The sequence below is a fragment of the Siphateles boraxobius genome, unplaced genomic scaffold (assembly GCF_051911475.1).
Source record: "Siphateles boraxobius isolate OS27281-9 unplaced genomic scaffold, OSU_SipBor_1 25, whole genome shotgun sequence".
Taxonomy (NCBI): Eukaryota; Metazoa; Chordata; class Actinopteri; order Cypriniformes; family Leuciscidae; genus Siphateles; species Siphateles boraxobius.
The window spans coordinates 18742542-18755518 of NW_027508866.1; the positions used below are offsets into that span (position 1 = coordinate 18742542).

Consider the following 12977-nt stretch of genomic DNA (forward strand, 5'->3'; position numbering starts at 1 on the left):
GGACTCAATACACACCTTGTCCTCTGAGATCTCCATCTATGGGCAAGGTTAAGAGAAAAAAAGAGTCTTTAATTGTCCACCTCTCATATAGAGATACAGTAAAACAATTACTGTGCTGTTTAGGGAGCAACACTAGGGTGATGGTTAAAAGAATGAATATGATATTCCATGAGGCTCAATATGAAATTTTATTATGTTAAAAATATATTTTTTTATATTTTTGAAAGAAGTCTCTTATGCAAGTGTGGATTTATTTGATCAAAAATACAGTAAAAAAATTGTATGTTATTGGAATGTAATTTATTCCTGTGATGGCAAAGAATTTTCAGCATCATTACTCCAGTCTTCAGTGTCACATGATCCTTCAGGAATCATTCTAATACACTGATTTGATGCTCAAGAAAATTTAGTCTGTAAATTCAGATTGAGGGTTTGAGATGATCTTTGGTGGAGGGTATGAAGAGAATGTAATAAATTCCCCTACAAGACACAGACACAAATGAAGGTCAGAGTGAGCCACTGTTAAAGGCTTCACGGGGGAGGGGAAGGGCTGAGGCTCGGATGGGAGTTCACACACAGTTCAGACACGGCAGACTGCCGGCACTGGGACAGCAGCGTGTCTGTGGGCTTGGGAGACTGCTGAATTAAATGGACAATAACGGATGAAACACAACCATGAATCCAGCACGCATGATCCAATAACAAACCTCCTGTAACTCGTCCTCCTCATCCTCACTCTCTTCCAGCTGGGGACAGAAGCCAGATCATACAGTCAGAACTGAAGCTAATGTGTGACGCCCATACAAATATGAGCTTCTCGTAATGTACCACCTTCCTAAACAATGAGCTGTGGAGAAATCTGGCCAGCAGATGTCACCGCAGAGTAAACCTGAAGCTTCCTTCAGAACCCCCGTTTTTCTATTTCTAAGTAAATAATATATATTTCTAATAGAGCAGAACCATTAAGTAATAAAGAACTGCCAAGAAATCAAACATCTTACCATTATAAATAAATACATATTTTTTAACTTGTTTTTCAGTAACAAAAAATATTGATACATTATAAAAACCTTAAATAAATATTACAGATATTAAGATATTAAAACAGGTTTCAGAAAATATCGGAGAAAATTAAATAAGAGTTTAATTTTTTTACCCCACTGGCAAATAATCTTTTTTTGCACAATTCTGACAAAAGCTAGGGATATTTATATTTAAAAACAACTTGCCAAAAAAAATATTTATTTACTTTAATAAATCTTACAATTGTAATTAACTTCAAGACATATTCTCTGAAAAAAAGCTTATGCTATTTTATTTTACTTTTTTAGTAAAACTTTTTTACCTTACCCTAACCCTAAGGATTTATAGATTTTAACTGAAAAACAAATGCATATACAGCATTATTCACAGTTTTTGAAAACAACAAATGATAGACACTAAATTGTCTTTTTTTAAATAAAAAATAATAATTTACAAAGAAAAGGGGAGACATCAAACAAATTTACACTTAATCAACCCCAACAATCTGAAACTGACTGGGATTTCTAAATGCTGCTGTACAACAAATCTAACAAACGTATAAAAAAGCAAAAAGAAAATAAACAGATCAGCAATGTTGAGAGCTCGATGTCACAGTCTCATGCACAGAAACGCAAGCAAGACTTCACTAATCCTTAACTAACCAGCCTGAGACGGGCTCAAACTAATGCCACAACACACACACATGTTTTTCCATGATTTATGGGGACTCTCCATAGACATAATGATTTTTATACTGTACTATATTCTGCCCCCTAACACTAAACCCACCCACCACAGAAAACATTCTGCATTTTTACATTTTCAAAAAACAAAATTCTGCACAAGGCGACACAAGGGAAAAAATTACTGGTATTACCATCTTTTTGTGGACATTTGGTCCCCATAAAATAGGATTTACCAGGACCATCCACACACCCACACACCCACACACGTGCACACTAACCTCAATCTCTCATCCACCCCAAATGAATACAACCAAATGAATTCTAAGCCATCTGATCCAACAGGATTCAAGACATCAGGGTTTCTAATCAAGCACACATTCCATATACAACACAAGCAACTACTCTACATTCAACACTACAAATCTTTTCTAATATTATTTCTATGTAAATGGTTTCACTAGAATGGAGTATGGAAAAGTGGCCAGGACTGAAATGATTTATTAATGTCTGGCACAATTACATCTAGCCTACTTGTACCCACCTTGCCATCTTCCACATTTTCCTCAATAACCTGATTAATGACAGACGAAAAAAAGTGAAATGCCTTAAGGAACACGCATACACATGTGTGTATTTTGGGACACAACATTTCTGTGTACCCACCTCCTCCTCCACCTCATCCCCAGGGTCCACTATTGAATCCAACTTTATTTAATAAAAAAATGTTAATCACATTCTTTATGCTATATATTTCTGAAGTCTGCTATATATTTCTGAAGTCATGTTGACTATGAGAAAATTCAAACCGTCAGAAAGACTAAAACTAACACTACTCTACTAATTCTAGAGCGGTCTATTCATACCCTGGCTTCCTCTGAGGCAATCTGATGAAGAAAGACACAAATGCTGCTTTAACATCAGCCAAAACTGTAATGAATGCAATACGAGCTAAGTATAATGATATTATCAAAGAAAAAAATGAACAGCTTTGAAACACTTAGATATTTAAATAATTCCTAAAGGAACCTGCAAGCGAAACGTTAATTTTATAAATGACAAGACGACAACGCTGCATCAAGCCAACCCGGATACACCTGGGAAAGATTTATCTTAATATGCAGAGAGAATACAGGCCCCTGATTTCCTCTGATGTACCAGCCAAATGAGGAGAGGACAAATGACTCCTGTGCTTAGGAAAGGACATCTTTCTCTGCTGCTCTCCTACCTGTTTGGCACCCATAGATTCAAACATCTTCTCAAGCTGGACACGCAACTGCTGGACATTATTCATCAAGACGCATGGCTGAGGACAAACAGAGAGACATAGACAGATTTATTATAAGAAGGAAAAAAAGACAAAAAAACATACACTTAAGCCTGTACTCAAAATATGCTTGAATAGCAACCAAAGGCAAACTAAATATTTTATTATAAACATAGATGTGGAAAATAAATAAATATATATATATAAAAAAATTTTTTTTAAAGTATTAATTTACTAATATAAATGTAATATTATATATTTGATTCCTTATATTTATATTAGTTACATATATATATATATATATACACACACATAATGGATAATCCAAATGATGAAAACTTTACAAATTAAAGCAGAGAGAGAGATAGAGATAGAAAGAGAGAGAGAGAGAAAGAGAGAGAGAGAGAGAGAGGTATTAGAATAGACAGCAAACTAACAGAAATGTCAACTACCAAGAGAACAACTTACAATCTTCTCCTTATCACAATAGGATGGGAAGCTCTTCTTCAAAATGGCACTGTACTGCAGGAGGACTTTGTCAATGGTCTGTGAAGACAAAGGAATAAGAACCGAGCTTAACGTTTTTCAAAAGTCAAAATGTCTTGGTAATAGCATTACCAACCAAACAAATGAAAAAGCATTTCAGGAAATCTAGTAGAAGCTCTCTGGGGCCATTTCAGCACTCGGCGCTCTGTGTCTGCTACCATAAAACTGCTGGATATCAGCCCAATAAACTCTCCACATGTCCCATAAACATTCTTGAGGAGACTATGCATTTCTATCAGAGACTTGGTCTGGGGACTGACTGAAGCTTAATGGAAAGGCCTGCATTAAGCAGTTTCATTTGATTACAACAGCATCTCATTCTTTTAGACAAATGTTTTTGCTCCATTGATATTCTTCATCTGCTCCGCAGCAAGATGCCCTTTGGCTAAAAATGGGCCATTCTCTCAGAAATCGCAGATAATTCTAGAAACGAGATGATGCTCTGACAGTCGACATTTGTTCTGACATGAATCTATTTGTAATCAGATTAGGAAGGACGCTGGTCCACCTTGGCGAAACGCCGGCTGTAAAGGGCCATGACTTTGGGGTCGGGACACTCCAGTTTCTTGATGATCTCAAAACTCTGGTTGAGCTGGGTGAAGATGTCCACCACCGAACAGGAAAAGAGAGCATGCTCTGACGTCTGCTGGAACTGTAGAGGAGATAGAAGCACATCATTTAAATGCCATTTCGATTCAGTTTTGTGTCAAAATTTAACACTTGCCAATTGGTAAATGTCAAGGGCAAAGAACAATTACTGGACAATTTGAAAGATGTATCCCTCATTAATACAGACACAGGGGTGAGCTGATCCAAGGAAGAAACTCATTTTTGTACAGAAGATCTAAAATTACTCTGAAAAAACTTGCACGTGGTAAAACTTTTGAACTCTTCAACAGTTTTGAAAGCCAAAACGACCGGATTGTGGGCGCAAGAGCACCATAAAGCCCAAGAAACACTTCTGTGATAATTTGTGAAAGATAACAGGCTATTAGAGGGAAATTGCACTGAAAAACATCTTACTCCATCTTTTTTATCTCTCTCCAGGGCTCCATGCATGAACTCCATGGACACATCCTCGTTCTCATCCAGCCACTGCAGCACAAACTGCTGGAACCACCTGGAAAACAAAAGACAGATTTACTAACAGCTTGCAACAGCGCAAACCTTAAAACTACTGTAAGGATTTACTAATCATGCAGTGATAAATTTGCGCTGAAAAGGCGCAGACAATGTTATTTTTACGGCTGACCTTATTGCATATGCATTTGTAGGAGTTTCCCTTTCAGATGCAAAATTTATGGGAGGAGAGTATTTAAATGAATCATGCAAGGTGATTTACTAACGTTTGTGCTACCAGCTCGCTTTTTTTCTTATCAGTCCAAAAGAGACTCAAATAACTCTGTTGATTTTGATCTTACATATAAGTGTTATACATCATTCGATCCTATTAAGTGTCTATTTTTTGTTTATACTCACAATAAAAACAAAGTGTTGTGCTTTTTGCCACATAAAGAAAAATAAACATGATGCGAGTTCTGCCTTCTCTCTGTCAGTGAAGTCCATTCTGAATAACGTCCGAAAATTAACTGTAACTCAGCAAATACTCAGTCACGCAGGCATACAGGCACACAGGCATGAAGCTTGAATTCTCTTCTTTTAAATGAAGTAATTTATGTAAAAAACAAATATTCTCAGTTTATGTAATCTGTATGAAAAGAGAGAGATGTCAGTCGTTTTCTTTTCAGCTCATTACAGCTCATTAAGTGTTAATGTGACAACGCCCACGGAGAGCGCGCGCTATTCAAATGCAAATGATCTGAGGCAAGCCATGCAAACATGCCAATGCCCACATCAGCTGGATAAAAAACATCAAGTTTAATAAGAATCATGTACTTTACGTCGTCTTGCTATGCTGTGAGGAATAATACTTGAGGATAATCTTGGAAAATTTACCCCAGAAGTGCTGGTAGTTTAATTCCGAGGAGTAACAGATCCAGCTGAAGTGATTAGTAAGTTTATTCTTAAGTGCTTTGTTCTAATCGCGATATGGAATAGTGTCTGTAAACCGCAAAAAGACTGTTTGAATATGAATTGCGTGTCTGTGTGTGAATGAATGAACGGCACAGATGCGTGTGTGCTGTTGTTTACTACAGCTGTACAGCACGCATCTGTGCCGTTCATTCACACTGACACCTACATTAGTAAAAATTGTATTTTTACATGAACACATCCAAACTATATTGCTATAGCCTACTGAGATGATTAAAAACAGACTGAAATAAGTTGTAATAAAATAAAATGTCTTTGTATAAGCAACAAACTGCAAATTAACATTTATATGCTAATATATCATAAACACGATATTTTACAGACTAAATATGAATGTTTAGACAAGATTTCGTTGATTAGTTCTGAATAGATTATAAGGTTTTTACTGTAAAAAAAAAAGACTACTGCCACATCAAATAAGCTTTTGTTCGCCAATTTCTGCTCATATGTTAAATATATAGTATGGGATGTTTTGTCAAAAATAAGGTAGGTACATTGAATTATCAACTATGATGTTATTATAGTGTTTGTTCCAATATTCAAACTAATGAATTCTTACCTTTGAAATACGCATGATAAAATTTATACTTTTTACAAAGAAAGATTACACTTGAAATATTGTTAAAATTTTAATTTTTGTTGTAATTGTAACCTTTTTTTGTATTGTGCTTTATTAGTGACATATTTGGGGGAAAAAAATTCTGAAAATACAATATGAGAATTAACTGCAGAATTACTAGAAATGTTTTGCTTGGATATTATACAATTTGCATGCATAAAAATAATTGTGGAAAAGGAATTTTTTCAAGATGTTTATATATATATATATATATATATATATATATATATATATATATATATATATATATATATATATATATATATATATATATATATATATATATTAGGGCCGGGACTCAATTAATTAGAGGCTTTGTAATGAATTAATCGAAATTAATCAAATATATTTGACCTGAGAACAGTGAGAAGTAATTTTTTTCACTTGGATTTTTAGTATACCATTGAATAATGACGGAATACACAAGCTTAAGCAACAAAATATTGTTTATTTTTGTTCAACCAAGTCCAGCAGACCAGTCCAATTTTTGCCATTAAGTGTTACAATAGCATATTTAGAAATATAGTACATTTCAGAAATTCAGGTAGCCGAATAGGTCCACGCTAGCTGCTCTATGTTTTGCTTTGAGGGGATACTTGAGGCCCGATGTGCTGCGGTGATATGCGATTTCCTTGTTGCATAACTTGCACACAACCATGCTCTTATCGACGCTTCCAACCACGGGGCCAACCAAAGCGGTCTCGTCAGCTTCTTCGTTCATGTTCACTGTGGTTTTTTGTTGTCTGAAGTCATGAACGCTAGTTGGTGCTCCAGTATAATCGGTCCGCCGAAACTCATCCAGTGAGAAACGTTCCACGGTACGAAAAAATGTTGAAAAATTTTTAACGCTTTTAATCTTAATTAACGCATTAAAGACTGTAATTAATTAATCTTAATTAACGCGTTAAAGTCCCGGCCCTAATATATATATATATATATATATATATATATATATATATATATATATATATATATATATAATATATATTCTACAGAATTGGTTCAAAGTTAGTTGTCTTTTTCCACTGGATACCACAAAGAATGCGAGGACAAAAAATATATATATATATATATGTAAAATTTCTTTTGTCCTCGCATTCTTTGGTACTCATTGACACACCTGTGTGAAAGGCTCATTATGCAGCCCATTATGTAGGTCATTGTCTTCTCAGGTGTGAATCAGAGCGTTATTCACACCCCCACACATATTGCCTTTCCAAACATAAAGTGTCTTACAAAATTTAAATCAATGTATTGTTTTGTGTAAATGATTAGGCAGGATGATTTTCAGATGATTTTGGACCAAGCACTCTAGGCGACAGCATCCATTAGTCAAAAGTCTTGTGGACACATATTTAGTATGTGTTTTGTGGCTTATTTCAGAAAATGTAAGTTTTAGTTTTTTCAATAACCATGCATAAACAATATTCTCTCAAAAATACAAACATGTACATACATGTTGCTCACATACTATGGTAGCCCTATTAGTGCTAAATAGAGTGTAATGACAACTTTGCCATTAATATCCCATCGGCGCTTCTGTGGAATTGCGCTCTTACTTATCTACCCTGTTTAATAAATCTGTTCCCTGATGTTAACAAATATCTAAACCGCTTTTGCTTCTGAATGTGTTTGGTAGTTAGGATGATGAAGAGCTCACTCACGTGGGGTATTCGGGCACAACTCCCTTGAAGGCTGGTAAATCCTTCACATATTCGTTATACAGCCATTTGACCTTGAAGTGCAGGTTCATGTAGTCTGCGCTCTTACATAGTCTGTGTTTCTCATGTTCTGTGGAGCAAGAATATTTGATAGTGAACAACATTTGGTGGCTAAACAAAAAGATAGGCACAATGACGCACAAGATTTTAGTTTGAAGTTTAAAGAAGTTGGTATCTCTAATATACCAAATCATTGGACAGAACTGTTACTGACCTTCCATGGCGTATTTCATATCCTGAGAAAACTGATTCCACATGACCTCTGCACTCAACTTCCCAACGTTCAGTTCCTGAGGAAACCTGTGGAGAAACAGGAACAGACAGTCACATGATGGCAGGACAATCGAGTTAGATGAGGTGTGTATACATTCAAGTTTGATTGCACACTCACTGGTTTAGGACAGGGGTGTAAGAGTTACGGTCCTCCTCAGTGATGGACACAATGAGGGTGATGAGTTTGGGCCAGAAGTCTAAGTTCTTGATGCTCGGGCCCTGATCTTCTGCAGTGCACTCGTCCTTATGCTAGCAAAAAAAATAAAATAAAAACCATGGTACATTTGCATGGTAAAATATATAACTAATGAATTAATTATAATTGTTAATAATATTAATAATAAAAAAAAAATATATATGTATTTTTATTTTATTTTATATAAATGTATACATTTATTTAATTTATATAAATAAATTAAATATAGCCATTTTATGAACACAACAAAAAAACTACACCCAATCCTTCTGTCAAAACACTGAGATTGTAAATACATTTTAATTAGTATTTTAAAATGATTAAAAATGTAAATTTTTAACACATTAGTATTAGTAAATAGTAAATAAAAAAAGACAATTTAAGTTTTAAAACATTTAACTGTATTACATTAAAAGTGTTAAAAAACTTTTTTTAACACTTTTAATTTAATACACTTAAATATTTTTCACTAAAACTACAAAAAACTCTCACACACACACGCACACTACAAAAAACAATAAATTCAATAAAAATAAGAAGCTAAATAGAAATTTAAAAAATATATAAATGACAAGAAAAAAAAGACAAAAGAACAACAAAATATATAAGAGCTGATTCAACAAATTAATAAATACTATATTGGTATATAAATAATACTAAAATACTTTATTCCATTCCATTTTTGTTTGTTGTGACTACAAGTAGTTTGTTGTTGATTTACCCTCAAAAGTGTATAATGTGTATGTTGTGGCCGTTTAAAAATGGTTTGTTGAACACCCTGATCAGATCTAAAGCAATGGTGTGAGTCTGGGCGATCTGTTAACTTTCAGCACTGATTGGTGATGCTAGCGGCAGAGAAATAGCACACTTCAGCTTTAAATCTTGAGAGCATGCATAAATGGTAGGTGGTAGAGGAGTGACTGTCTAACCGTGTCTCCAATTTGAGGATATTGGCGACTGTACAGCTCTTGACAGTTGTTGAAGATGTAGTCGTACGTGGAGTTGAGGCAGGCTTTGACACAATCTCGCACAACCTGACTGGCTCTTGGGGGACTTTGCAGTTCCTGGACCTGTCCAGAGTAATATGGTAGATAGTACATATAACTGACAAAATAAGCACTGATGGAAAATAGGCTTGAGAATCAAAAACTGGTTTTAATATTTTTTGCTTGTCATTCTTCACCTTCATTCTGAAGAAGGTGATGCTGGTCAGGAGGTCCACTGTAGATTTGAGGTCCTGTAAACGTTCCTTACTGCTCGCAGGGAAATTGTTCTGAGAAAGAGAAGATACAAACACTGAGAATCACCATCTTATGAGCTAAAAACAGGTTGTCAATGAAAAAGCCAGTAAGTCACCAAAACTCACTCGATACATTGAGAGGTCAATGCGCAGGGAATTGTGAAGCTGATCCAAGAGCTTGACAAACCTCTCTTTCTGTTAGAGGAAAAGAATAAAGCAAGATTCAGCCATCTAGGACATTGTCAGGAAATCAGGAATTCGTCAATATGAACATTTTGGCCGATACCGATAATACTTTATATATTAAAGCCAATAAATATTTTTTGTTTCAAAAATAAAAGCCATGTCACCATTAAAAGCCATGTCCCAAGCACTTCAACATAAATAAAGCATATACAGTAGCCAAGTTTGATCCAGCGCATGTTTTAAAATTAATTTGACACGCTTAACCAAATTATTCTTATATGAGATAAATTGGGGACATATACACATATACATATATATATATATATATATATATATATATATATATATATATATATATATATATATATATATATATATATATATATATACATACACACACACAAAATTAATATATTACAACTTACAATTGAATAAAACAAAAGGCTGCGAATGCACAATCGAACTTACAGTCATGAATGTATAACTCCGTTATGGATGCGCTTAAAACAGTAGTTTTTCATTATAATTTTATGAAGCCTATATGACAGACTTAACTGTATTTTCCTTTGCAAAGTGATTCCAATCATATTTCAAGCAATTCAAAATCATCATGGTGAACAGTGCGCATCTGAAGTGTCTTAGCAGAAGGAATTAATACATTATTCATCAGCTTTAAGATATCGGCCAAATTTTCTTATCGAGCCAATAACAATAACATTAAAATGAACATATCGGCTGATAGCGATATGGTGGCTGACATATCGTGCATCCATACAGGAAATATTTAATTGAGGCATCTTGACATATAACGCAGTCTTATGGACAACTATAATGATACTTCACTGCACTTTTGTGACCTTTTAGGAGATTTACAATATGTATTGACATCCACTTTTTGTTGTCATACAGATGGAACAAGATGAGCATCAGTAAATGATGATTTTGAGCCAACTGACCCTATTGGCATTAAAAAGCTTATTTTTCATCTGCAACTTAAGAATAACATTAAACAACTGACACTGTTGTCTTGCCACTATAATTCAACACAGGCTTGTTTGGAAAAACTTGCCTCTACCTACATTTCTGCAAAACTCCATAAACGTACCTATACAGTAAATACAATTCAATGTAGTTTTCAGCTGACATGAATACTAGAGGCATTAAAACACAAACAACTTATTTTTTTCAGAGAAGGGCAGATTATCGATTACTGTTAATTACCTCAAGACACTTTACAATAGTGCACCATTTGTAAACTAATACATTTTGATGTTTGCATCACATAAACAGCTGGATATGTTTGGCTTCTCTGATGTAGTTAACTTGCTATGTATCTCACCTGATACAGCATTATACTTAAGATGCTCAGGTACGACTCCCGTGAAACACGAGTCATAATAAAAGAGCTCAAAGACTTGTAAAAGCAACCTAAAATGGCATGGTAGCTTCAGCAAATGCGTTTTTATCTCATGTTTGCTTCTGTTTACACTATTGGGTATGTTTAAGGTTTTGTGTAGGTGGTATGTTGTTTACAAACGTGATAGAGTATACTGTATATTGCTATATTTACAACTTGTAATTAGCTGAAGTGATACTGAATTGTGTGTCCCATGGTACTTTTTTGTGGCAGTCTTTCTTCATCTTGTATTGACAGACCAGCTAAGTAGAAACTTCCATTTTCAAAATGGTCTTTCGATTTCGTCTTTCAAATTTCCTGGTTGATGACCTGAACATGTTTAATGGTTTAGTGCTGACACATTACAACTGTGAAAACTTTATCAGAAGTCAACTCCAACAAAATGCAGTAAAACAAGCAAAATAGAAATCCATTTTTTTTGTTGCTTCTGTTCCATAACTGTGTCTACTTTCTCCATCATTTAAAAGTATTATTTTGCATTAAGGCGAGACACTACAGGTGAATAGGGTAAACATTTTAACTTACAGATATCACCATGCAACTTTACCAGTTGATTACTCGCATGAATAGGAGAAAAAAAAATGTATTGCAAGTTTTCTGTAATTTTATGTTTAAATATGCTAATCAGGTTATATCTAATTAAATATGCGCTAATTTGCATGTATTCTGAAGTTACTTTTTTGAAGATGAAAAAAAACAGGGTTCAAAATTATTTGTGCACTTTGTTGATATTCAATGAAAAGACATTACCAGGGGGGATTATGAATATCTCCTTTTGTTACCCTGTAAATCAGAAAATACTGACAATAGCCTTAAAAAATTGATTTCCGCCCTATTTTTAGGCATAAATTTTCATATAAATCAGGCCAAGAATGATATATCAACAAATCCCTCTGGACAAACCTTCACAGTATAGTTAGGAATAGGACTGTAAAGTTTGGTGTATGTATGTGTTACAGAAGTGGAAAATCGTCACTAGGAGTGTGAGAAAGAACTCATCTTGAGAAAACGGCCTTTAAAGATTTTTATGGCAAAATTCCACTAATTTCTATTGAAAGCCACGAATTACAGACAAAATATGCTTTAGGTCCAAGTAAAATCAATGTATCACACTGTTTAACTTCCAAAACTCATCATTGCTTCATCCATCACGGATCATAACATCCAAAACAACAGAGGTGGAAAGTAACTAATTACATTTACTCGCGTTACATAATTGAGTAGTTTTTTGTGTACTTCTACTTTAAGTAGTTTTTAAAATCTGTAATTTTACTTAAGTATGTTTTGTTTGAAGTATTGTACTTCGCAACATTTGAAATATCCGTTACTGAGTAAAAAATAATAATAGGCTACAAGGAGAAAAAAAAAAAAAAAAAAAAAATTCTCAGACTCCGGAAACTACTGCATTGATTGAAGGGCGGGAGAACAAACACGCAATAAATGGTGACGCAGACCCAGCTGAAGCTGAAAGCAAAGCGCCCTCGAATTCTTATGAAGCGAATTATGGCCAGTATGGAAATACTTTGGAAGTAAAAAAAGTGTGGTTGTCCTAGAAGATAGATATCCAGTTTGCAAAAAAATGTGGACACAAAGTGGCTGCAAAAGGAGGATACATAGACCATCCTTCCTGCAGATAAAGGTATGTCCCATTGTAACTTAAGGCCGAATGATTTACGTGATGCAGAGGGAATCCCGGAATCCAGTCATGAAAATGGAATTTACATAACAGATGTCAAGTAAAAAAGGCAAAATGA

At 34.5% G+C, this 12977-nt stretch overlaps 1 protein-coding gene across 8 annotated transcripts in view; it reads right to left on the minus strand.

The window, feature by feature from the left end:
* The window catches only part of unc13bb (unc-13 homolog Bb (C. elegans)), a 108705-nt gene that overhangs the window by 13266 nt on the left and 82462 nt on the right, over positions 1–12977 (minus strand). For 5 of the 8 annotated variants that reach the window (XM_077243002.1, XM_077243001.1, XM_077243000.1 and 2 more), the window contains 15 exons: positions 9747–9815; positions 9564–9653; positions 9310–9450; positions 8303–8433; positions 8126–8211; positions 7855–7981; positions 4543–4639; positions 4028–4171; positions 3442–3519; positions 2935–3012; positions 2573–2593; positions 2373–2414; positions 2251–2280; positions 708–746; positions 16–36 (listed from right to left, as the gene is read on the minus strand). In XM_077243002.1, the coding sequence (XP_077099117.1) occupies positions 16–36; positions 708–746; positions 2251–2280; positions 2373–2414; positions 2573–2593; positions 2935–3012; positions 3442–3519; positions 4028–4171; positions 4543–4639; positions 7855–7981; positions 8126–8211; positions 8303–8433; positions 9310–9450; positions 9564–9653; positions 9747–9815 (1194 nt within the window). The remainder of the gene's footprint in view (positions 1–15; positions 37–707; positions 747–2250; positions 2281–2372; positions 2415–2572; positions 2594–2934; positions 3013–3441; positions 3520–4027; positions 4172–4542; positions 4640–7854; positions 7982–8125; positions 8212–8302; positions 8434–9309; positions 9451–9563; positions 9654–9746; positions 9816–12977) is intronic. The other 3 variants (XM_077243006.1, XM_077243005.1, XM_077243004.1) reach the window with 1 other exon arrangement.